Genomic DNA, 26,410 nt, shown 5'->3' on the forward strand with positions numbered 1-26,410 from the left:
AAGCTGCAGAAATCATGGATAAGTGGAAAGAAATTCTGAATGAAAACGATTTCATTTGTTCAGAGTCCAGCGATAATTTGTTTGTATCGCTTTCCGGAGGATTAAAAGTTACTATTCGAGTTGGACTGGACGCGTCTGTATATTACTCTGAGAAAGACGTGGAGTTGACACCTGAAAAAACCTTTCAATCGCTTTCGTGGAAGCAAGCATCAGGACTACTCGAACTGTTCAAGAAACTCCCAAATGAACAAGATCGTATCGATATCGGTAAAACTCAATTGAAGCATTCCTTCTGTGAATTGAATTCAGCATGGTTGAAAGGTCAAAGTCAGAAAGCGCACCAGCTAATTCGAATTGTAAAACTGTGGGTAACGTCTTGTTGCCCTTTTGAGTTGAAAACTGGAACAAAAATGAGAATTCTGGAATCGGTTGCGATTGAAGTGACTAGCAATGTGCTGCCGATAGAACCGTACAAATTGGTAGGAGCATTTCGGAAGTTCCTGGACTTATTGGCGGATCACCTTTCGTGTCGAAAACTTCAAATTGAGCACAAGGAAAAGCTTTTATTTGGATCGTACTTGCAAAAAAAACCTGATAAGAATAAGCCGTATATTATAGATCCCTGCAATCCACACAACAACTTGCTACAAGGCATTGATGAAAAGGACAGCGAAAACTTAGTGAAATTTTTGGATAAGTGTGCAACACAAGCTAAGAGAAGTCTGGAAGTATTTGACGGATTTGTGAGAAACAATGACCCTATCGACGGCATTTTTCTGGTCTCAAGGAACATGGAAATACACGGGATCCAAAAACCGAAGCATATGATTTTCAAAATTGACGAAGATCCGTGTTTTTTCCCTGTTTTGAGCAATGAATTCGGATGGGCGGAAGCGAAAAAATTGGGACTAGCAATGTCATGTCTTTTTGCATTGGTGCCTCGTTCTTCAACCTCAGGAGATGAACTGGTTTCGGAGTTAGCTGACTTGGTCAGGGGTCACATGAAGATAAAAACATCGCCTATCTTTGCGGATCGGTCGCTTCCTGAAGTGTCGATTAGAGTTCCGCTGTCGAAACATTCCTCTCTTCGCATTACATGTGGTCTGCAAATTGACTGATAAGTAATGAGAAATCTTAGCGCGGAATAGTTGTCGTCTAATTTGGTTGAGGTTTCCCTAATATAATTGTTTTTCTAGCATGACCATCACAAAATCAGTAGCATTGAGATCTATTTTCAATAAATGGTGTTGAGGTTGACATTACATGCGTCTTTAGCATTACTTAATAATAGGTTATATGACATTCGATACATCTTAGATTTCTTGTTCCAAATAACAAATAGCTACTTTTAAGCAACATAAAAGACTCGACCTGAATTCGGAGCTATTGTTTCAAAACCAGCTCTAAATAGGACAGTGCAGATAAACTGTATGCTATGTGATATGCTTTCAGATTGATACGATGTTTGAATGCAAGTTTTGAACACCATCCTGGCCTACTTTAAAGTTGTTGGAGGTTTCAAATAACTAGCTGTCTCGAATCTAATTTAGTAATTTCGAATTATTTCATGAGTGATTGTTACGTCAACATGCTCCTTTAAAACTGCAAATCGCAAAGGTTTCCAAGAGCTCAAAAAAGCGTGTAGGCGCGAATTTTTGAAAGAGCTTATTGTGAGCTTGAGAAGAACAAGCAATTGCTTAATCAGAAGTTATAACCAAAAATTAGTTATAACGAAAAAGTTATAAGCAAAAATGGCTGTGGATACTCCGGATGGTGTGTGGAGCAATCGATTGGAGTTCACAGAATGTATTCTGGACAGTCCTCACTTCAGATCCACTCTGAGAGGGAAGTACTCGACATTCGAAGACATCAGTAGTCATTTTAAGACTGTCATCAAGAATGCACTGATACTGAAGGAGCAACAGAAAAGTTAGTCGTGTCTCTTTTGGATGACAATGAATGCACAAGAACTTGTTTAATTGGTACTAGGACTTGTTGCAGTTGCCGTTCAAATCCCAGATAATCACTGGTTTTTCTTTTTAATGCTTATTTTTGTATTTTTATGAATTTTATACCATTTTGACGTTTTTTTTGTTTGCATTTGGAAAGATCGGTTTTGTGTTGAAGAACATTAATATTTGAAGTCCATTAATATTTCTATCATCATCATCGTAATTTTGTTTCTACTTTTGTTGAATATGTAAGGTATCACTCTAGCACATTCCGACACGCATTCGTTTCTGTAAAGCATTATCAGATGAAAAATGATTTTTCTTTGAAGCAAAAATCTGCGCTATTGAGAGAATTTTCATAGTGGACAAACTGGTGAGACCCCCAAAAAACTCTTTTTCGACGTTGTTCTGATTGGACAAATTTGGATTCAAATGTTTTTTCAATTAAATCCAGGTTACAACTAATGAACGTCAGCTAAGACCGAGTGATATCTTTTTCAATCCTTTCGAGTCGCAATTCGAGCTGCATTAAAATATTCCGACGTTTTCTTCTGATTGTCAAGAAAAATCAGTGTGCTCTTTAACGTGTGAACATTAATTCATCTTTTGTTGCTTTCCGCTCTTTTTCCTTCTGTTATATTCCCTTAGTTCTGTTTGTTTTCGGGTCCATAGATTTCGAAAAATTTTTAATGGTGTGTAATCTTTGTATATGTAATCGGTTTGTTGATTTTTTTTACGTTTGCGAAAGCAAGTGTTTTGCAATTGGGCACTAGAATTTTCCTCCGAGTTCAACATTGTTCACAAGGCAGGACTCATCATCTCGTGGAGGTCTCACTCAGGCTTTATCGCTTCGGGGCCTCTGTTAGAACTTTGGTGCAACATAAAAGTTTCGAGCATGTTTGTTGTTTGAATAAAAAGCGTGTTCTGTAAAAAGGGTGTTTTTACTCCGTTTTTCTTTTCACTCTTTGTCTTATCCTCACTCAATTTGAATGTTTTCGTTTTGTCCGGTTAATTTAAATCAGCACTGTATAAACGAACCGAGTATGCACAGAGTATATGAGGCAGCCGAAAAATAACATTATAGGAATGAAATTTGCATGACTTTCGTACCTGTTTACGCTAGCGAACTTTAGTCAGCGTTAGTGTTATACTACGACTATTTTTTCCAACCTAAGTTGCAAAACATGGTGCCCTTTTTGGTAGCACTTTAAGGGTTTTTGATAGCATGCGATTTGTCATTCGATTAGTAATAAGTTTACACAATTGCTGCATTTTTAATTCGTCAAATGAACCGAAAAAAGTTATTTGTTTCAAACAACATAACAATAATAAAAACTCGATTTGAGAAATTTTTAACTCTAAGCTTTCCTGGCTGCGAGGGCAGGGCGTGAGACTCTAGTTTTTAAGGTCCAGGTTCGAAGCCAATACGTAGCAAAGTTTTTACTTATTCGGGGCTTATTTCTATTTTTTCATAATACATTTTTATAAAGCTGCTTTTTGTCGTATTCTAGCTAGTGTTTGCGAAGCGCAGCTTCGCCTCTGTTTATATAATTGTTTCATAACTATTTATGTAATATATGATACTCAAGTATTTTCGGCTGGTTTATACTTCGGGTTGTTTATATACCACCAGTCTAAAAATGGAGATCAGTTTTTCTGCTTTTTATTAAAACGTATTTCTCTGTCCTAAGTTGTCTTGGCTCCTATAAATAACGTTCATACATTTTTAACCTTTGCCTGAGATGAAAAAAAATTAAGTTCAATAATTCGTTTGGAATTAGACTTAACTTCTTTATTATTTATATTTCTTCAAATATGTTTGCTGATTTTTGTTTTTAAAAATATTGCGAAAAGTGACAATTGTTTTTAATTTATCATTTTTTTTCCAGCTTACAATTTGCTTCACCGCAATTTTGTATCATCTTGTGCTCATTGGATCCCCTTGCCCAAATCCACATCTATAAATAAGTATATCCTGTTTAGAAACCCTGGCTGCGTATAAGGTCCTTCTGGACTCAATCAGGGAGCACCCGGTGCCCCATGGAGAAAACATGACGAGAGACGAGGAGGTCGCATGTTAGTCTAACTCTGATTGATTATTGAATGAAAAAATCTTAAACGAATCAGGCATTTTGAAATCAGTTATTTTTTGTGTGTAGATAATGCAGTGCATGAGTTTGTGGATATGATGAAGATGCAAGAAGAGAAATGTCAAACTGTGGTAAGGTAGTGTTTATTTTCTGTTGAGAATGCTAATTTTGAATTTGAATTATATTATTGATTCCGAATTGCTAAAATGTTTTCGTGCCAACTCAATGTAAATGAAAACGTTAAGGCCAAGTCAATTAACGGCTAAGTCTAAATTCTTATCGTCAAGTCTGATTGAGGTTATAACAGCGACCGACGAGCTTTTATCACGCATCGGTACTTATTTTACCAAAAAGAGGATATATAAAACTAGACTGCTCGTATCTGGGTAAATAATATGAAGATTAGCAGTTACTAACATTATCAAGAAATTTTTAAAGATTTTTTTCTATTCACTTGCGACAGCTCGTGTGTTGCAACCGGGTACTAGACCTTTTCCCTTTAAGTAACTTTTTTCACAGGGCGCGTCTCCTCCGTTGGATCTACTGCAACACACTGATTTTTAGCATATTAGCGTTTTAAACATCCGTCCTATTCCAAAATTGCTGTTAATGGTGGTAGTAATTATACCAACTCGATTTATTAAAAAAAAATTTTTTGCTTTAAGTATTTTTATTTTTTTTTGCTTTAAAGAGTTTCTGCTCGAACTTGCTCGGCTTTTTCCGCTTAGTAAGGTTTCATTCGATGCTTGTTTCACAGATTTTGTCTCGCGTTTTTTCAAAATAAGCTTTATTAATTTTTTTATAAGTTTTTCTAACAAAGCTGATTTATTGTTTTATATCGCAATTGGTGTTTATTCTTCATCTCACTCGCCAGATTAAGTTAAAAAGGGTTTTTCTAAAAAATCTGTTAGGCGTTATTTGGTGGCGATTAGCTTGCCTCAGTTTGCTTTGGAATTTTTTCCAATGCATCTTTGAAAACGTCAAAAGGTGAGTTTGAATTGGCTGATTAAGCATGCTAATATCATAAAGTATTTCATCAAAAAGCCCTTGTTGTCAGTCTTTTTTATTTTGCGCTACATAAACTCACACAGATAAGAATCCAAAAAAGTTCTTTAAGTTCCTCAATACTTCTTGTTTTCAAATTTTGCTTTGTTGCGCCTTCCTTCGGCACAATTCACTTGATTACAAGCGCAACTTAGATAGATTCAAAGCTTAGTCGTAGTGTTTCAGTTTGCTGGTCATAGCTACATTTTTGCCAAGTTATGATACGATTTCCAGTTGCCAGAAATAATTATAATACCTTCGACAATGCTACTTGATATAATTAGTCCTAGCAAATCTTTTGGACCAATTTTCTAAAGCATATAGAAATTTGTCTCCAGTTTCTCCGCGAATTCATCGGAAAAATCACTGTTTATACAAATCTCTGTTTATTACACCAGCAAAGCTTGTGTTATAATGTGAACTCTCTCTTTTTTGCCAACCTAAGTCGCAACTATTGTTGCTATGCAATTTTTGCGACAAAATGTATTCATTTTGAAAGTGTTCATTTTGATCAATAACTAGCTATTAGATACAGCCAATGCTAAGGATATTAACACAGACAATTATATTACAAATAGCATTTAAGCTTCAAGATATCATCGATCTGTAGCGTAGAGGTAGGGAAGGAGACTCGCAATAAAATACGAGGGTTAGAACCTGTGCAGGGTCGGATGTTTTAATGAATTTTTTCGTAAACTAGTTAAAACGCGTCTGCTCTATAAATTGAGGCATGTTAGTTGGTAAATTTCTTTTGTTTCAAATTGACTGGTACTGCTAATGCGTCATAATTGGCTTGCATCACTTAGCAGTTATGTAGAGATACAGTCAATGCTAAGGATTTTAACACAGACAATTATATTACAAATAGCATTTAAGCTTCAAGATATCATGGATCTGTAGCGTAGAGGTAGGGAAGGAGACCCGCAATAAAATACGAGGGTTATAACCTGTGCAGGGTCTGATGTTTTAATGAACTTTTTCGTATACTAGTTTAAATGCGTCTGCTCTATAAATTGAGGAATGTTAGCTGGTAAATTTCTTTTTTTTTTCAAATTGACTGGTACTGCTAATGCGTCATAATTGGCTTGCGTGACTTAAGAAATTTTGTAGACTCAAAGTTTTACTCATTCGGTTTTTACCAGTAGCGTTACCGGTCATATTTTTGCTTGTGTATGCGAAGTACAACTTCGCTTCTGTGTACAAATCTCTCATCACTCTTGACAGTTTTCACTTTTTGCACCAATTTTTTTTTATTGCTCTAAGAAATTGAGTTGCGGGTTGGTCTGTCTGTGGCCTTCTTTTGTCTGTTTTAAGCACATAAAACCTTGTTAATTTTAAGGAGCCATTGAATTGTCAATTAGAATGTCACGGTGTTTTTGAGCGTTGTGTTTTCTCAGTAATTTTAGGTTCTTCTGTTTTGAGCTGAAGTTCCCCTCTAGATGTCCTCTCTGAAGTTCCTCATTTTTCTGAGCTCACTTTTCATATTCGAGAACAGTTTTTGGGATCAGACGTGGTAATTAGCTCTCCATAGAAAAACGCTCTCCCATAGTCGGACTATAAACTAAACTTTGAGACCGATTTTGAGACGGATAATTTCGCCACTTGCGCTACAAATTAATTTTTTATATAGCGCGCAATAATTATCTCAAGTTATCCATAATTAAAATCTTCGTATTTACGAAAAAGGATCACAGGGGAAATATAAATATATTTTTGTTGATTTAGGAAGTCAGACGACAAGTAAATTTTGGCTGAGTTGTCCCATCATAAATCTAGTTTTTTCCAAGGCAATCACTTTATGGGGACTTTCTATCAATCAATTATTGCAATTAATTGCATTTAACGGGCTTTCTCAATCAAAACATATTTTCAACAAAACATATTTTTATTGTTCTGCAATTTTAGGATGATTTATAACAAACTTCAGTGTCTTTTTGTCCTATAGTCGACGATTGTACTCAAGGAATAGCTGACATTCCAAGTTTGCTGGCAAAAGTCGATGCCGGTAGTTGCTTAGAGCTATACCTGCTGTGCTGTAAAAGCATTCCACCATGTTTGACGTAGGTAATACACAGAATTCCTTCGTAGTCGGACCCGGAGTCGCACATTCTCTTCTTTTTCATTATACTCTGTGCAAAATCGTCTTTGATTATACTCTGTGCAAAATACTCTGAGATGCTTGTTGCTGAAGCTCGTTCATCTTCGCTTTTCTTCAGCATTTTCACGGCCAGAACTTCTTCTTGAGTCATAAAACGTTCGTTCTTGTTCTGAATTTTCGTGATAGCAGATTCAAACACAACATCAAAAACAATGGACGCATCAGAAGCCAGGTATTTGGATGTCATCGGGTGAGATTTGATGACCTTGTCGAACAGAGCCCGCATGTCAGATATTGTGATTTCTACTCTTTGCAGCGCTTTCGTAACTGAATTCAGCTTAGTAAACTGATTGAGCAGGTTCTCTAGCAGATTGTTTTCGAATGGTGAGGTCAAGTATGCAGCCAGCGCGGTATCATTTTCAAATGTACTGAAATGAGTTTTTAGTTTCTTTTTATCATATCAAACGTACTACTCAATCTCGTGACGTTGCGTTGTACCGAAACCAATGATGTGAGTTTCCTCATTTTTGCCCCGAGAATCAAGTTTTTGAACTTGCCCATAAACGTGTTGATTTTTTCAGAATAACTTTGTGTTCAAGCAAGTTTATTGGCGAGGTTTAGCCGGTGGGACCCGCAACCCACTAAGGTCTTTCTGAGCTTCCGAGTTTACGACTTATTCACCTTGCAATTATCGCCTGTTATCGAAATAACATATGTTTCCATGTTCTTTCCATTCAAATTTTGAACAACCCATTTTATAAACCTGCTGTGTTCGTCTGCATTTAAGTTGGTCTCGTCGTATAATGGCGAAAAAGACAACAAAACAGTGGAATAACCTGCGCTCACCTTCGAATCTGGAAGGGCAGCAAAAAGTGCCACGTAATGGGTGCTGCCTTTGGACAACCCATCCATCAGAATACAGAACTTTCCTTTCAACTTATCTTTGTCCTCGCTTTCAACTTTGGCCGATGAACCAATCATGTATTTTTGTGGAGTATTGCGAGAAATCGGCTTCAAGCTTCTATACTTTCGATTTGTTTCATTTTCGACAAAACTGAAAGGATACAAGCAGTCTGTGATCCAGTCGATCCACCCAAACACATTCTCCACCGGTGATGATACGTAGTCGATAAGTGTGCTCTGGTGTTCCGTTTTTTCATAGTCTTGGTGAACTGCAATTTTGTGGTTCCATAGATTTGTCCAGCCCTTTCCTTTTTTCTGCGGGACAGTTTTTCCACATGTACATGTCCATTTAATCTCTAATGCTCCAGGTGTAAAAGACCCTTCGTATATTTGTTTACGAAATGAATTAGTAGTCATGCTGCTTTGTTTTCACTGGAGCAGTTAATGTCACACGCGCTTTTGTCGTAATATGTAAACAATTCCACTAGCCAATAGAATTTACTTTTTTTTATTCACACTGAAAGAAAATCCAGGCTACATTAGGCCTGCAATACTATTACAATACGCTTTATAAATACTTGATAATTGCCAATTAATTGTTTGCTTTACCATCAACTAATGGGTTTGAAAAATACCGCAGTCGAATAATTGCATCCCATTAATTGCAGTTAAATCCCCCCCCCCCCCCCGCCATTAATTTTTGAACACCCCTGGTTATTAATGTCAGTTGTATAATATATGCATTTCAAAAATGTAAGTTTTTTGATTTAATATTTTATAATTAACTCACGATAAAAATTTTGATCAGTTCTGTTATCATATTCTCCTTTTTGTTTTCATTTGACTGGATTCTAAAAGTAAGTTTTGTTGACCCATTTTTTATTGTCTAAATTCACAAAGATTTATTGTCTAAATTTCGTTTTCTTACGGTCGTCTGTATTGCTTGTCTAATTTCCTAGTCCCATTATTTTGTGCTCAGAGCATCAATATACGCAAATCAGTATAAAAATCGGACCAAGTTAACATCCCCCCAAAGCCGTTGGAGGGGGGGGGGAAGGGTGTTAACTTGGTTCTACGTTAGAAAGTTTCAGCCAATCAGAATCGAGCATTTTACATGCAGCGCTTAGCAAATTTAATGCGAATTAAATGCTGGTGTGGAAGATCTTAACTTAGTCTATCTGGGGGGAGGGATCTTAACTTTATCCCAAAAATCAGCCGAAGAGGTATTCGAAAAGTTTTTGTTTCCATCTTTTTTTCGAAGCTCGGAACAATAAGCTAATTTACAACTTACAAACGCCAGCAGCGTTCAACTTTAAAAATTTACATGCCCATACATGTGGGTGCAAATGAAACTTATTGGCGATACACATTTATTGAGAAATTGAGTGCGAATAGTTAAAGCAAAAAATATAACACGCATTACCCAGCCTGGGGTATTCTGAAGATGGAGGGACCGAATGATGGAAAATTTCTAACCAATCAGAAAACTAGACATTCCTACTGGCTAAATGTATATTGTACAAAACCGAAGTCATTATTAACAGAAAGTGAGTTATAGCAGCAGATACACAACACGTTTTTTGGGTTATTTTTCATTTTTAAAAAAATTGGTTTTCGTGTTTTTCCAATCCCAGACTTTATTTTCGTTAAAATTTGAAAAGCCATGTATGTGCATATTTCTTTAAATAGCCTGGATTTATTGGATTTATTCTCTTTCTTTAAGATTTTCGCGACTTCTTGAAATTTTTGAAGACTCAATTTTGATTGGCTGAAAAAAACTGAAAATAAATTTCCATCATTTAACTTGATAACTCTTGTTAACTTGATCCAACAGCTTCGAGTGTTGGATCTTTCCGTTGTGGTTTTGATTCCCTTTTACCGCTGCAAAACAAAACTGATGGAAAATTCTCTCTCTTATAAAATTGTGAAATGCTTCAACCTTTTGATGTCAAATAGGCTTCTTCCAGATAACATTGAAACTTACTCTGATGAGAAACTGTCAAACTTTTTTAAAAAATTTAAAGGAAAACTACATTATTGATAATGTACAGCTGATCGACAATTTTTTCTAATTAGCATGAACTGATCTTTGTCGTTGCTTAATTGTAATAGTTATCCCGGGGGTAGCTACTTGTTAGGCTGAACAGCCTGTTCTAGCTACCCTGATGCAGTGAATGATTTTGCAGATTGTACTCTCTTCACTGTATCGAATAAACGATTTGATTTGGTTTGGTTAAACCGTCTTAACAACTGAAGGTTTGTCTTTCACAGCAGAATACTTGGACAACTGATCAATTTATTTTGTTAAAGGATAGCTGAAAATAATCATGAAGTATTTAAATAAGCGAACGGTTGCTCCGCTGAACTTTCATTTGGCACGAGAGACGCCCGTGAATCAATGTTTGCAGGAGTTTTCTATTGAATTCCAGAGCCAACACTACTTATCTTAGTTTTTTCTCTTCTCGTTTAGCAAGAGGCAGGCCTGGACGCCTTAGTGGCTGGTCTGCAGCACTACCAGAGGAACCACGCAGACACTGTGAAGGAGGACTACAAGAAGTTCAAGAAGGCGACGGAGAAGTACTGTCACAGTCAGGAGAAGTACCTCTCCATCTCCACCAAGAAGAAGAGCCAGAACAATCAGCAGGACTCCACTCCCATTTCAATCTCATCCGGCATGGGATCTTTCGAAGAGGTCAGTCTGTTCGGTGACTTCCCATACGTCCTTCTGTTCATTTAGCAATGTAACAAACACAGAAACTGCTATGTCAAGCTCTTGAACCAATTTTGATCAAGGTTGTAAGGTATAGTAGTTAAGACGTTGAGTCTAAATAGTATAATTAGCCTAGTCGGACCTAAAATGCAATACAGTGCTGATTTAAATTAACCGGACAAAACGAGCTAAACTTCAAATTTAAAACGCGTTTATCTCAAATTGGGTTGAGTTTAGGTCAAAACTTATGAAGACAAAACTTGCTTAAAATTTTGGCAGGGTTAAAATGGTGTTATTTGTTTAGCGAAATTCGGGCCCAAAATTTTACCCCAAAAATGGGTCATTTTGGCTTTTCTTAGTTAATCAAAAATTACGCCAAAAAATACCCAGTCGATCACAGACATAGTTATATCAAAGTGAGCTCCTTACGTAGCCCAACAAACTTTAAGAAGAGTATATTCTCCAAAACATTGTATAAGTGAATTTATTTTTGTTTGATAGACAAAAAAGGTCGTTTTTACTATAAAAAATATCAACTATTTATTTAAAAACAATTTTTAAACGATTTGCATTTTTTTTTGGAGAATAAACAGTTCTCAAAGTTTGTTGCGCTACGTAAGGAGATCACTTTGATATAATTATGTATGTGATCGACTGGGTATTTTTTGGCGTAATTTTTGATTAACTAAGAACTTGGTTGATTAACTAACCATTTTTAGGGTAAAATTTTAGGCCCGAATTTCGCAAAACAAATTACACCATATTAATCCTGCCGAAGTTTTAAGCAAGTTTTGTATTCAAAAGTTTTCACCTAAACTCAACCCAATTTGAGAAAAACGCGTTTTGAATTTCAAGTTTAACGCGTTTTGTCCGGTTAATTTAAATCAGCACTGTACCAGATTTTTGGTATATACCCCTGCATGATCGGACATGCACCAACCACAATAGACGCGTTTTGTTTTGTTTAATTTTCTTATCAGCAAGGCAAGTTGGCCGAGTGGTCTAAGGCGCTAGGTTTAGGCCCTAGTATCTTCGGATGCGTGGGTTCGAAACCCACACTTGTCACAACTTTTACCATTTTGTCACCATCCATCAACTTAACAATTCCAATTATAACCATCATTTTAAAATGTTAATTTGCATGTCTTTCAGGACAGTCTTGCGGTTAGAATCATTCACTTATTCATTATTTTTGTTCACTAAACTTACTGATTAATGCGTCATGCACCCAATTACAGCGTGCTGTCAAGTCAAATAAAATGATACGTTCTTTTCTCAATTACGGGAGATCATCTTCATCTTCGTTCATAATGGATATTTAAAATAGGAGGCCATACTTTTCTGGAATTAGATTCTTTAAATTAAATCGGATCAATATCTCAGACCCCCGGCCCCGGTTGTTTTCCACTTTCCCCCTACATTTGATTTTCAGTTTTGAAAAAGTCATAATGGAATGAAAATTCGCATGGTGAACAGTCCAACTATTATAAACACATTTGTTCTTGATACCTTGCATCAAAACATTACGCGTTTAGCCATAATTACAGGTAAAACAACTAGGAAAATCGAAAATTTGAATGGTGAGGGGGGGGGGGGGCTAGTGGAAATGGGGCGGGCTGTTGGGGTATATAGTTTTTGTCAGTGGGAAATAGACGAGATTGTCCGGATCTACTGGATTATCTCTAAATAATTGTAGTAAATATTAAATTGATTTCTCTTTTCCTCAAAAGCTTATCTACAATGCTAAAAGATTTTGATCTTTTCTGTTATACGGCAAAAATTGCTGCAGATAAAATTTTCTTGTAATTTGCAAGGGGATTGAACACAAGCCGGCCTCTTCCACCGTTTCCCCACCTGCGACTTTCTGTGCACGTATCCAATTGTCATAAAAACGGTAGATGAGCTAAAAACCGCTGTCTTAGAACTTCTCTTAATGGAATTTTACAAATTCGGTACTAGTGTCTTAGAGGGGTCCCAGGTCCCGCTAATTCTAACCAAATACTGCAATAAAGACGTCGCTTGGTCGTTTTCAAGACTTTTTCTCAGACCTAATTAACCTGTCTCATTTTCGCTTATTCATTGCTTAGTTGACATCTCCGAAGTAGTATATTGAAAAACTGGAGGCACTTCGTTTACATTAGGGCCCTGTTTAAGAGTCGATGAACATAGTTCAGACCAGGCGGGGATCTTGGAATTTCTCGAGGGGGGGGGGGGGGGGTTTGGATTTTCAAAAAAAAATTTGAAAACTTAGTCGACCTTTTTTTTACGTCGACCAAATTGATTTTTGGAGCTCTCCCAAACCACTATAAAGACCCTAATTTGAGCAAATTTTCTCCGCCGCAGGCAAACTTTTGAAAAAAGGCGTTTTTAAGCACTTTTTGGAAAATGCTGTCCAAAAAATCGCATTTTTTCGGCGCCCCTTCCCCTCAAAATTAGTATATATTTTTAGGGTCCGTCACCAAATATGGATATCTCAAAATAGTACAAAGAGGGGACCATTTGGGTCGACAGTGGGTCCCCCCTGAGGGAGGGGGCGTCCGCCCCGCCCCCCTAAATCCGCTACTGTTCAGACTCTTCTGTAGGTGTTGATATTTTTTAAGATTCGATGAACATAGATTAGACTTTAATATAGGTGTTGATGATTTTTTTTTCAGGAAAAGTCTAAAATTTGTTCAGGCTCAAATTATTTTTTTCGGGGTTTGAATTATGATTTCCTTTCAAGTTCAGTTCATTTCCTTTGTTAAAAGGAAGGCAAATTCTAATATCGAACAGTGAAAGTGTAATAAAAAAGTGACAATCATAACTTGTTCTAGAATTTCAAATAGCTTGAAGGTTATCTATTATTTTCTTAAGTTCGAAAGTTGACAACTTGAGACTATTATCAATTTTTTTGCCTTTGTGATTGCTCAAAACAGCACCTTACACCATAAAAAATATACCTGAAACCTACATACAAAACATCCCAACGTATATGACTCAATTGATCACTATCACCAAAATATTCTTCCCAAAATAGCACCTTGTTCGATAAAATACGCAGCCCTACATACAAAACATTCCAAGGTATTTGACTGAATTGATTAGTATAATCAAAGTTTTTTTTTCCGAAATAGTCCTTAATCCGAACTAATTTTCGACTGCTAAATATGTAAAACTGAGATATTCATTGAATTTTCAATTTTTTGTTTAGAAATGAAGAATTATAATGCATATATTCTAAACGCATATTAACACTTGCGAACCGAGTGTGTTAGTACGAACCTTCTTTTTTCCCAAAACTTCGGTTCCAAACCTAAATAGTAAATATTGGTGCCACTTTTGGGGCACCTTTACAGCTTTTTCATAGCATGTATTTTGACATTCGAATAATTATAAGCTAACACAGTTGATGCATTTTAAATTTATCAAATGAACCGAAAGAAGTGATTTGTTTCAAACAACATAACCATAATAATGAAAACTCGATTTCAGAAATTTTCTAACTCAAAATATCTCGCAATTTTGTGAAATGCATAAATTATACATAATGTGGCTTTATGCTTTCCAATTTAATATATGCAAAGTTAGTGTGGATACCTTCAGTTTGTTATGTTCCAAATTATTACATGCAAAATTGAGTCTATTTGTTTTTGGTGCCACTTTTGCTGGCATTGCAATTTATTAGCATATGTAGCTGCTTTATTCGTGACTAGTGTTTGTCGTTTGCTAAACTTGCGTGGCTGAGTTTATAGTGCGTGAGACTCAAAATCTTTTGATCGAAGTAGGTCGCAAGTGTTTGCGAAGCTCAGCTTCACCTGTGTCAAATGTATATCTGAAAAAGCATTCACGAGATTCTATCTGAAAAAATATTTACGAGACTCAACAAAACATTTCATGTTTTTTAGTTTTGATATATATATATTTTTTTTCAGGAATAGTCTTATTTTGAATTTTCTTCGGTTTAATTTTTGATTTCATTTCAAGATCTCTTCTTTTCTCTTTTTATAATTTTAAAAGGAAAGCAAACTCCACTATCGAATGGAAAAATTGTAAATGTTGCGAAAAACATGAATAACTTCGTTGCAAAATTTGACTCGATTTTTCTGAGTTCCGCAGCAAAGTCTAAAAATTTTGTCTTTGATCATTTACTCTTTTTGAGATAGGTTTGAAAGATTTGAGAGAAATCAATTGGGGTCAATTATGTGCTTTTTTCATTTCAAAGTGCTCTTAAAATAATTATATTTTTCTCTTCGAAGAATGATAAAAAATGTTTCTGTAATTATTTTCATATTCCTTGTTCTTTGACAGTTTCCAACCATCTGTTGGCTATGCTTCATTTTACTTCCGAGCGTAAGGTTTTAGATTGGCTCTGCTTGTACAGATAGAAGTAATCGAGACTAATACCCACTTTTTTTCTTTTTAGAGTTGATTTATGTCGCTTTCTCGCTATTGTTTGCGAAGCGCGGCTTCGCTCCTATGTTTAAATTTATACCCATAGTTTTTTTCAATTACTCTTGTGATAAGCAAGGGTATTGTAATCGGGCATTGGGTTTTTTTTGGTAAATAACTTTGTTGACAGGACACATCTGGACCTTTGGTTCATCTCTAGTGGGAGCTTGTTTCACAATTAATTCAAGTTTCTTAGCGTCCCCGACACATTAATACTCGATGTAACAAATACGACTGGGACAGCAAAGGTTTTAGGTTCGAATCTGACCTCGATCTGTTTTTTTAAATGGGAACAAGTCAGTTTTAAAAAAATGTCGGCCAATTATTTGTATGATTTACTTTTATCGGCTTATTTGCCGTATCCAGAGAACGTTTCTTTGCTGTGCGATTTTTTTTTTATTGTTGCTGTTAATATTTGATTTAAACCTGCAATATTTTGTAATTTGACTCACCTTGACATCTTATTTCCTTTTTTTTTGTTTCGCTTAAAAACATTATTCGGACCTAATTATTCCGGCCTATTTTTTATGGGCTTAGTGACCTGATTTTGGGTCGTTCAAGGGAAACAAAATTTCTAAGCTCCCTTCCGCATTATTTAACATGGTTGTGTTTTTCTACTCGGTTTGTTGAAATTTCACTTCTGGTTTTTCAGATTTTTTGGCTTAATAAGTTTCGGTTGTTTTATGTCGGATTAGTAGCCTCTTTTTGCCTCGTATGATGCGCAAAAAAGTTTTTTTGTGCTATTGTTTTTTTTGATAAAAGTCTTGTAACATTCTTGAGATAAATTTCGTAATAGATAATAAAGTTCTTAAATAAAATTTAGAACCTTTTTTCAAATTACAAGAAGGTTGAACGAACAGTAATTTGGGTCGTATAACCAACCGGCTTTCTAGTTGTAAAACTTAGCTAACTTTTATCTCCTGCTCGGCGTGATGTAAATATTTGATGTGGCTCTTTATTTAAAAAATGGCTGTTTGTTTTCTTTTTCAGTTTCTAAAATTTCAATTCTTAGAAAATGATCGAAACATCCCTGATAATTCAGTGAAAACTATCTTCTTTGAAGCTTATCAAACAATGCAAGCGAGAATGTAAGACTTTTTTGATGGGGGTCAGAATTTTTAGTCGAAACTTTTGATTTGACAACGTCTCCCAAAACAAAGAAAACCCTATTCAGGCAAAAAAAGTTGTGCTTCAGGTAAGTTTTTATGAAAAACGGTTTCCAAAAAAACAAGATTCCATAAATCAAAATTTAAGACGGTATTCTGCAATCCAGTGGAGGCTTGCTCTCATGTAAATAATAATACTGTGGAAAAAATATTGAAAAGAAATTGTTTTTCGAAATAAGAAGCAACACCTAATTGTATCTATCTCATTTCGATTGAAACTGAGTTATCTGCTGACTCGTGCAATCCCCCTGCTCTCATGTTCAGATGGATCGAACGATGATGCAGGACACTGCTACTTTTCACAGTGTCTCCACTGACGTTGTCTGGAATGTTCTAGAAGGAGAAGAACAGACGAGACTCAACTTCATCCAGCACATTTACGAGTTCACAAGGACATACTTAGCATCCTTCATTTGGGGTCAGCCATGTTCATTTGTCAAGGATGATGATAACCAAACCGATACACTAATGTGTTTTAATGATGTAATTGGTAAAGAAGGCTCCTGGGAAACCACATTTAAGCATCTGTATATTGCAGAAGCGACCTCAGAAGTGTGACGCGGTATTTCCGTTTGTACTTTTTTGCGCGGATTATCCTTGTGACTTTTTAGAAATTTATTCATGCCCGTTTTCGCTGTCTTGGGATTTTCCAAAACTTTCCATGCTCAAGCACTAATAAGATTCTTTGCGTTTCAGGTTACCTGGAAAACGTGAAGAGGTTCCAGGGCTATTATCCTTTCCTAGAAGATGTTATTGCCTCGGTAAGGTTAACTTCAGTTGTCATTCCACATTTGAACGCCTTAGGTTATTATTAAGAGTAATGAACATAGTGAAGACTTATATAGTTTTTGCTGATTTTTTTTTTCAGGAAAAAGTCTTTAAATTTGTTCACGTCTCACTTTTGATTTTTCGCCGTTTAACTTAACTTGTGATGACTTTTCATTTCAGTTCAATTCATTTCCATTATTAAAAGGAAGGCAAACTCCACTATAGAACAGCAAAAATGTAAAGGTTGCAAAAACGTGATCAACTTCTAATTTCGAAAATGGAATTTTATTACAAGTTTCACAGCGAAATAAAAGTTTTGCCTATTGATCCAGTTTTCTCAAATTGGGTTGATTTTAACACAAAAAGTCCATACCATCCATTTCATAAAACATACCATCATAAATTGTTCTACAAATTCAAAGAGCTTTTAGTCCATCTATTTTTTTCTTCGAAATTCAAAAGTTGAAGGCGCTTGAAAAACCAAGTCAGTTTTTTTTCAGTTTCCTTGCGTTCATTACTCTTTTCCAAATGTTAGTTGGTAGTTGGCTATGTTAATTAATTTGCGCCGGGAAGTCATTGCAACACAAATAACAGTCACGTAGCTATTTTAGAGCCAAAAGCAACTTCAGCTAACTGCAGAAGAAGCGAAAGCACTCCGTGCGAATATCTTAAAGGACCCGCAACTAGCAATAGAGCAGAAGAAAACCCTTTACGACAAACAGGGATACCTGTGGGTGTATGATACGAACAAGAAGAAGATGCTAGTATCGACTGCGCATTCCAATTTAGCCTCTTCCAAGTACTTTTGTCAGTATAGAAACAAAGAGAGACAGTTAGCAATGACTCAGTATCACCAAGTTAACCCACCTAAAAATGTGAGTTCTCGACCTAAAGGCAAAGAGATTAATTTCTGTCTCTCAGTCTAGAGGCTGGTGGCTCGATGCCAACAGTGATCCTTGCGTTTTGCTTGAGGTCGGTGCAATAGCCATTTACCAAAAGCACATTACCCATCTGAATCAGTGGCGCGGCATCGGTCATACATAACGAGCTTTATAATAAAGGTGCCAATATTAAATGTTCTTGAAATGTCTCAGCTATTCGTATGAGAGGTCATATTTCAAAGTATCGAAAAAATATAAAAGTATTCTTAATCATGAAATGTACGCGAAAAATTAAAAAAGTAAATCATTTTTTTGGTGTCTTTGAGTTCATTGACTCTTTTCCAACTTTTAGTTGGCTTTATTTGATTGTTTTTAAGGGTCCATGAACGTAGTTCAGATTATTATATAGGTCTCGTTATAATTTTTTTTTCAGTTTTTCTTTAAGGAAAAGTTTTAAAATTCACTAATAACAAAAGAAGTGCATTCATAACTATAAATGCATATATTAATGCCCTTAGGTATATATATATATATATATATATATGCACTTTTTGATTTCTATTCAAGTTAATTTGCTAGAATGTAGGCAAAATGAACTCTCCAATTATGAAAGCTGAAATGGCGCAAAAAACTTGATCGGTTTCTAGTTTCGAAACTGGCATTTAATTTTTAGTTTTCCCAGCGGAAGAAAAACTTTTCCTACCAATCCCAATTCTCAAATTGGGTTAATTTTATCAGAAAAGTGCTAATTATAAATTTCTCTTGAAATTCGAAGATATTTAAGGCCATGTATTTTTTAAATTCGAGCGTTAGTTGTTTCACAAAACAACTTTTCTGTTTCTTTGCGTTCATTGACTCTTTTCCAACTGTCTGTTGGCAATTTTTTTGTTCTAGCTCAATGTCGAGTTCTTCAAAGTGAAGCAGTGCTGCAGGAGGGCAACTAGTGAAAGCGAAAGACAATTTCTATTCGACTTGACAGTGGAAAACTCTGATAAGTACGCTGACATTGTCTAGTTTCGCGCAATAGTTTTGACAATTATACGATTAGATTAGGAATTTTAAATTGTTTGTAGGGTTCTCGTGCAATTGACGATGCAGGCACAATCGAATGAAGATAGAGCGCAGTGGTTGAATGTAATGGAAGGAGAGGAACCGGTTAGCATGTTCATTCAGTTCCTGTCTAATTAATTCATATGACATGGTTTCATAGCTTGCATTTTGAATCTGAGTGTTTTTCCCAGATTTACGAGGACTACCGTAAATTCCAAAGCATGGGCATGTACGAGTTGGATGCTCGGGGCCTGGAGTTCATTGATTTCATTGTAGTCGCCATTGAAAAAGAAGGTAGTTTTAAAGAGCAATCTTGTAAAGAAGGTATTTTTTGAATCCAATCTTGTACTAGCAAAGAATGTAACTTGCAAAATTATTGACCTCTTTGTTAATGCTAAATGCGAGAAGGGAGAAGAATAGCCAGTCAATGAAGATCATTTGTTGAAATTATTCTCAAAACTCATCATTTTGATCGTATCTTCAGGAGGACTTGAAACTGAGGGACCCTTCAGGCGACCAGGAGGTGCAAAGAGAGTATCGGAGTTGTTGGAGGCCTTCTTCATCTACAGAGACGTGGGATCCATCATGCAGGATCCAAATGGCGTCGAAGTCAAGACTCTGACCAGTGCTTTGAAGAGGTTCCTGACTGAACTTAAGGAGCCGTTGATTCCTTATCACCTCTATTACAAATTGATCAATGTGGCAAGTGAGTTGTTGCTATGGCAGAACATACCATGAAAGTCATTTCATGAGATTTAATTCGATGAACTGCGGGCCATCGATTGTAGAGGAGTCTTCGTTTTCTTTTTTGTACATATTTTTGATATCATTTCATATTTGTTTTGTTTTGGTTCGTTTTTGTTGGTGTATGAAAAATTCGCCTCATTATCTCATTATAAGACTGATTAATTGAAAATCTTTTAGAGACTCCAATCCAATTAAATTGAAGCTTCTTAACCGTTTTTAATGACCTTATTTCAGAGACTTGTGACTCTAAGGAGCAACAGATCAACCATGTGCATTCCATAATACATCAGATGCCCAAAAACCACTTCCAAGCATTCAAGAAACTGAACCAGCACTTCGGAAAGATCATAGCAGCCAGTGAGAAGACCAAGATGAATGCAGCCAACTTGTCTACGTGTGTGGGAACGAGTCTGTTGCATTCGGAGGGGAAGTCGATTGCGAATGTGATGGAGATCAAATTCGTGAATCAGATAGTGCTCCTCATTCTGAACAACTACCAACAGGCAAGCCAGAAGTCTGCCGGCCGATAGGGCACCCCTCAATTCTGGGCTCTCAAATCTTACCAAAGGGTCCCTTCTTTATTTGGCCCTATTTTCTGGTCGACCAACTCTTAAAATTCAGTCAATGTTTTTTATGAGTCGATGAACTTAGTTCAGACTCTTATTATATAGGTCGCGATGATTTTCTGTTTTTGTTCAGACTCAAATTTACTTTTTCGCGGTTTGGCTGTTGATTTCTTTCTTAGTTCAGTTCATTTTCTTTGAATAGCAAAAATGTAAAGGTCACGAAAAACGTATCGACTTCTAGTTTCGGAAGTGGAATTCAATTTTCAGATTTCCCAGCGAAATATAAATTTTAAATATTGATCCAGTTTTCTCATATTGGGTTAGTTTCATCAGAAAAGGGCCAATCATAAAGTCAAAGAACTTTCAGGGCATCTATTTTTTTCTTTGAAATTTGAAAGTTTTTTTTTCTGTTTACTTGCGTTCATTGACTCTTTTCCAACTGTCTGTTGGCTATGTTTTAATGTTGAGATGGAGGAAGTCCAGAACAAAATCAAACTCTTCGTGATTTGCTCAAAAACGTTTCAAGTTTCATAAAATGTTCAAAAACTCAACACAACCGCCTGCGGGGCAGAAAGTAATGCCAAGTTTGACTGTTCTATGGTTTATCAAGCTCGAAAATTTGAAATGGCTGGTCTAGAAAAAGTTAGACAACTTTTTCGAACCACCCCTACCTGTGTAAAAAATATAATTTAGTAAGCTTCATTTTCATTTTTGATGAGATATTAAAATACGGCTCAGAATATTGTTTATTCAACAGGCTTCACCATTTTTACTCGACCAATATATTCATCTCTGTTATTCCTAGTTAAGCACATAGCATCGAATGGGCTGTGAATGGTGTAGCTTCATACTTTATGTCATATTGTGGAAGATTTTACTGACTCCGTCTAGATTTTTGATAGTTTTATTCGTCAAAACTTCTCGTCACTTGATTCAGCGATTGTGAAAAAAAATCTGAGATATGATTTCAGATCTTTGAAACAACCCCGGAACCTTTTGGGTCAGCAACTAAACAACCATCAGCTAGAGTATCCCGGTCAGTTCTTCCAGCAACCGCCACTGAATCACGAGGAGGAGCAATCAAAGATGCAAACCCGAGAAGTGCAAGTGCGGAGTCTCTAGTGGACGGTGCTGCGGAAGAATATTCCACATTCACGATTGGAAGAGCAGGACTGTTCAATCGCAGTGCAGCGAGCAGAAGTAGCTTGAAGAGCCACAAAAGTGCACCGAGACCGAGTTCATTGTAAGTAGAACCAGTTTGATGCATGAGTTGTTCTAGTGCGAATCTTAAAAGAATGTTAGTACAAGTATGCTTGCTGGGTCCTGTAGTGACGGATCCGTTTATTAGTTCCCAACATTAATAGTGACGGATCCCTTCCAGAAGTTTTTGTGAAAAAATTGGTTCAGAAACAAAACAAAATGTGCTAGCTTGTGTTGTTCAATTATAAAGTGGCGTGATCTATCTTACGTTTTTACTATTCATTGAGGCCCAGCTATCATACTTGTACCAAAGTATAAACGGTAAGTGATTCGGGAAATGCTCCTGTCATGGAATGTGCACTACTGTTCCAATTTACGAACCCGTTTAGATATAGTAGAAAGCACTAATTTAGCACACTCGTTTTTGAACCCTTTCAAAACACATTGGTCTCTAAATGAGACGCTATAGCATTTTCAGCAATCCTACAATAAGGTAAAAAAAAAAGAATGATTTCCAACGCTTAATTGTTTTTTTTTGTGTGGAACATCTGGAATGAAAATGAGCGTAATACATTGTTCGATTTACTTTCTTCCATAGAAAAATTTCTTGTTTCTGATGGCTGATTATATGTTATATTTTGACATTTTTCCTTTTTTGAGCCTAAAATGATGATTGCGAATAAACCAGCCGAAGTATAATTGAACTAAAAATTGGCTGAGTATTTGAACTGACCGAAGTTAACTGATCATTTTTCTGAAGTTTTGTATGGTCGGTGGTTCATACTTCGGCTGGTTTATATAACTACCAGAATGATGTTTGTTGTCTCACCCACTGTTGCCTTGCTAAGTGTTTACCTGTAGTTCACTAAGTGTAATGTGCGTTTGGTCACTGTTTGTTTGTGTTATTGTGTTTGTTCTGAAGGAATACTTCATCGGGCTCTCGAATTAAAAATTCCCCCTCGGCTCATCAGATTCAGACAACATCGCCTTCCTCACCCAATGAGAATCATCTATCGGCAAACAACTTCACCTATTCGCCCATTCAAAATAGACCGTTAGTCATAACACCATCATAAACACACCCAATCAATCTCATCGTGCTTGCTTTGTTTTGAGCTTATTTTATCTTTCCTCTTGCTTATAATTTAGATTCTGATCTTTCACATGTAAGAGTTTATAATTGCATGTAATTTTGAAAACGATAACTGATTTGCATGGGTTGGTATCTGAGACTTTTTAACATTTCACTATCGTTCTAGCCAATTCATTTCATTCCTATTTGTTCCGTTTTTAATTTTTCCGAAATTTGAAGAAAGCCACCAAGTTGATGAAAATGTTGATGCGTGGAATATATGTATGTCTACAGTGCTCGCAGCTCCTCGTTGTCTCGAGGGGAGGAAGTCATCAACGTCAAGCCTCGTGAGCGACGCCCAAGCGGTGGCTTTTCATACAAAGCGCCACTTCTTCGCATCGGTGTCTCGCTACCTCGCGGGTTCAGTCGCAAATCTAAGAGCATGGCACCTCTTAATATTGAAGAAAATAAACAGAAGTCGAAAAATGAGAAAAATGTAATGAAAGATCATGGCGATTCGGAAATATTTTTTGACGACGTGATCAACTTTAACTCATCTGTGAAAAAAGTTGACATTTCGCCCCAGCCCAAAGAAGTTAACAGACTAAGACCGAAAAGTTTGACCCCACTGTTACCCCTGAAGAGGTCAAATAAAAGCAAGAAAGAGGTCATTTCAGAATTGGCCAATGAAAGTATTAACAGATTAGAAACCGGAAGTCTACCATCTTCAGTTAAGAACAGTCCTTGTTTGAAGAAGAAAAAAGGCTACTTGAGAACTAACTCGCACGTTCATTTTGGATCCGAGGAGCAATTGGAAGAAAGAGGTTGAAAAATTGATAGCAAATTTAAGCTCCTACTCGTAAAAGCTAAATGGAATTTTGGGAGACTGTTTTTTGGTTGAGAAAGATTTTACGTTTATTTACGAAGGAAAGGACCAACATACGAGAGCTGTTACAAGTTGGTTACGGAGAACCGCTGTTGTTCCCCGATGAAGAAGTATATGCACGTTTTTGGTTGTTTTTCCGAGCTGTGGCATTTTGCCTCACCATCAAGCATTAAAGGAAACATTAAATTGTGGTCTCCCAATTTTTGAAAGTGTCCATATTATGCAAAAATATCTTTTGTTTAAAGTAGAAGCTCAAATATGTAACTCAATACAGAAAGCGATCATAAGATGCCGATGTACAGTCGCACGAACAGTAGCGGAGCGGGAAGTAGCGGCAGCTACGACAGCGTGCTTTCAGATGCGAAAGGAGCTATCTTTACGGGAGCTATGCTTAACGATATGTACAGAAATCGGTAACAAGACTGTGAAATGAGTCTCAGAACTAACATTAAGATTGGTTCAAAAATTTAAATCTGTCCTTGAAGTTGATCGCTGTCTGACCGTCATTTTAATCTCTCTATCGCTTATTTGGATCTGTTCCTGTTTAATCATATATTGCTATTTTTATTCAAATATAGCTTAGCTTAAGTTCTTGAATTCATTCCAGGTTAAGCAATTAATTAATGGTAAAGTATTTAGCTAGCAATGATGAAACATGGTAGAAAATAAAATACATGTCTAAGATTTTTTGACTAATTTAATGATTTTCAGGCACGACGGTGGAGATATACACAAAATGAATCCGTTCGGACCCAAAAATACGTAAGCCAGTTTTGGATTGCGATTTATAGCATAAGAAATAGATTATCATGACAAAAGATATCATAGCCAAATAAAGTGGGCAATTGTATGGCATGCTTCGAAAAAGGATATTTTTGGCCAAAGAGATCAATTGAGATCTTGATCGAGATCAAATGAAGAATCAGTTCACATATGAGGTTATAATTTTGAATGTGTATTTCTATTGGGTTTTCTTTTACAGTAGGCTTTTTGTGCATAAAATTGGTGCCATAAAGGGGATTTTCAAATTCATATATCATTTTTACTTAACAGAAGACTTATGGGAAACTTTAAAACATTATCATAACCTACTAAAGCAGCCAGCAGCTAAGACTATCTGAACTCATGCTAAACTCAAACTGTCTTTCAGCTGCGTGCGAACTCTGTATGATTGTACTGGCGACCCAAATCGAGAAGAATTGTCATTCAATGCGAACCAAATCATAGTTAACGGTAACTTCATTTCCATTTCTCTTCAAACATCAAACGTCTATTTTGACCTCAAATTGGTGCCAAGTTAGTGAATTAATTAACCCAGTTGTGTGTTTGCAGTCGTTCTTACTGATGAACCAGGATGGCTGAAGGGTACTCTTAATGGAAAAGATGGTCTATTTCCAGCCAACTATTGTCAAGTCGTAGACCCTCTAGAATGTTTGAAGTTAAGTCCAGAACACTAGAATTTACCCATTTGTTGTCATCAAATTCGATTGGAATTCGACCTGTACGAGAAGAAATTGCTATTGTTTTGTACATAAATTACAAAAAGATGAAAACTTGGAGAATATTGAGTATTCGCGGGTAGAGTTATTGCTTTATAAATTTATTATTGTTCACTTTACTGTCTCTATACACTTTTGCCTTTAGATAAAAATTTACTTTCGCTTGTTATTTCGGATCAATCAATCATGGATATAATTTAAGTTCTTGATAAAAACGTCATTATTTTACTAACGGAAAGCTGCATGTGTGCATGGTGAATATTGCTTAATTTGACGAGACTTTTAAAAAAGGAAATTCTGTTCTCAGGTGAGTAAAAAATAGAATCACATGTTGCATGTCTAGAATTTTTCGATGGTGGACTTTATCATACGTCAGTGTTAAATGGCTTTTAACATGGGTTGTTGGAGAAAGGCACAGGCGGATTTTCCAAAAAATTTTGTCGAAAATTTTTAGATAGCGACGAAATTGATTTTCCGAGCTCTGAAAGCGCGATAAGGACCTTATTCTGCATTGGATTAAAATGCTGCACCGCATGCAAGTTTTTGAAAAAAAAACAGCCCACAAAAAACTTACGTTTTTTTCAGGAAAATCTTAAAATTTTTTCACGCTCAATTGTGATTTTTCGCTGTTTGACTTGATTTCTTTTTTGATTCCACCCTCTCATAAACGCCCTTGATTAAACAAGCAATGTTGCTGCGCGCATTTTTCTATAATGTTGCTTTTAGTGTTGTGTTTACTCCTAGTTTTTAATTTTTTTCCTTGTTCGTGTTTGTTAGTTTTTTTTGTTTCGCTTAAAAATAATTCCTCGGTCAAAATTATTCCGGCCTATTTTTTTATCGGCTTAGTGGCCTGATTTTGGTTCGTTTCATTGTCGTATTTTTTAATTCGGTTTAAAAAAATTTAATTTCTCATTTCTTCTAAATTTGTGGCTTCATAAATTTCGGTTGTTTTATGTCGGCTTAGTAGCTTCTTTTTGCGCCGTTTGATGCGCAAAAAAGTTTTTGTTTGCTACTGTTTTTTGTTAAAAGTCTTGAAACATTCTTGAGGTAATTTTCGTTTATAAAATTCTTAAATAAAATTTAGAACAACCTTCTTTTTAAATTACAAGAAGGTTAAATGAACAGTAATTTGGGTCATATAACCGGCTTTCTATTTGTAAAAGTTAGCTAACTCTTAGCTCATGCTCGGCGTGATGTAATAAATTGCTGTGGCTCTATATTTAAAAAAGCTGTTTGTTTTCTTTCAGTTTCTAAAATTTCAATTTTAAATTATGCAGCAGGGTTTCACTCTGCTGTAATTTTGATTGAACCCAAAATCTCAGATTTGTGACGGTAGTTCTCAAAAAATGT

At 36.0% G+C, this 26,410-nt stretch overlaps 2 protein-coding genes and 1 non-coding gene across 6 annotated transcripts; all 3 read left to right on the forward strand.

Moving 5' to 3' along the window:
* Positions 1-1,447: 1,447 nt before the first annotated feature.
* LOC134852205 (rho GTPase-activating protein 26-like) lies at positions 1,448-25,278 on the forward strand. Of its 4 annotated transcripts, none has more exons than XM_063868528.1 (18): positions 1,448-1,929; positions 3,936-4,028; positions 4,112-4,173; positions 10,558-10,779; positions 11,950-11,961; positions 16,656-16,809; positions 17,088-17,152; positions 17,771-18,034; positions 18,935-19,035; positions 19,114-19,195; positions 19,282-19,384; positions 19,575-19,796; positions 20,072-20,340; positions 21,375-21,646; positions 22,082-22,096; positions 24,273-24,323; positions 24,712-24,794; positions 24,894-25,278. In XM_063868528.1, exons 1-18 carry the CDS (start codon positions 1,752-1,754, stop codon positions 25,016-25,018), a joined length of 2,373 nt encoding a protein of 790 aa, XP_063724598.1. In that variant the 5' UTR covers positions 1,448-1,751; the 3' UTR covers positions 25,019-25,278. The 4 variants fall into 4 exon arrangements, with proteins under 4 accessions (XP_063724598.1, XP_063724596.1, XP_063724599.1 ...); XM_063868526.1 differs by lacking the exon at positions 22,082-22,096 and adding an exon at positions 22,526-22,657; XM_063868529.1 differs by lacking the exon at positions 22,082-22,096.
* On the forward strand, positions 11,781-11,862 carry Trnal-uag (transfer RNA leucine (anticodon UAG)). The gene has a single exon. It is a non-coding gene; the product is annotated as a tRNA-Leu (tRNA).
* On the forward strand, positions 22,666-24,257 carry LOC134852206 (uncharacterized). The gene is made up of 2 exons (XM_063868530.1): positions 22,666-23,499; positions 23,836-24,257. The coding sequence occupies exons 1-2, from the start codon at positions 22,956-22,958 to the stop codon at positions 23,976-23,978; spliced, it is 687 nt and encodes a 228-aa protein (XP_063724600.1). The 5' UTR covers positions 22,666-22,955; the 3' UTR covers positions 23,979-24,257.
* Positions 25,279-26,410: the final 1,132 nt, after the last annotated feature.

The sequence above is a fragment of the Symsagittifera roscoffensis genome, chromosome 7 (assembly GCF_963678635.1).
Source record: "Symsagittifera roscoffensis chromosome 7, txSymRosc1.1, whole genome shotgun sequence".
NCBI lineage: Eukaryota > Metazoa > Xenacoelomorpha > Acoela > Convolutidae > Symsagittifera > Symsagittifera roscoffensis.

What these genes read in the sequence shown, in the direction of transcription:
- LOC134852205 (XM_063868526.1), top strand. Translation starts at nt 1,752, where the DNA reads ATGGCTGTGGATACTCCGGATGGTGTGTGGAGCAATCGATTGGAGTTC. An exon ending in AAGTTAACCCACCTAAAAAT is followed by an intron (nt 18,035 to 18,934) that starts GTGAGTTCTCGA and finishes TTTTTGTTCTAG; the next exon opens with CTCAATGTCGAGTTCTTCAA. An exon ending in CAAATTGATCAATGTGGCAA is followed by an intron (nt 19,797 to 20,071) that starts GTGAGTTGTTGC and finishes ACCTTATTTCAG; the next exon opens with AGACTTGTGACTCTAAGGAG.
- LOC134852206 (XM_063868530.1), top strand. Translation starts at nt 22,956, where the DNA reads ATGTATGTCTACAGTGCTCGCAGCTCCTCGTTGTCTCGAGGGGAGGAA. An exon ending in GGAGCAATTGGAAGAAAGAG is followed by an intron (nt 23,500 to 23,835) that starts GTTGAAAAATTG and finishes AACTCAATACAG; the next exon opens with AAAGCGATCATAAGATGCCG.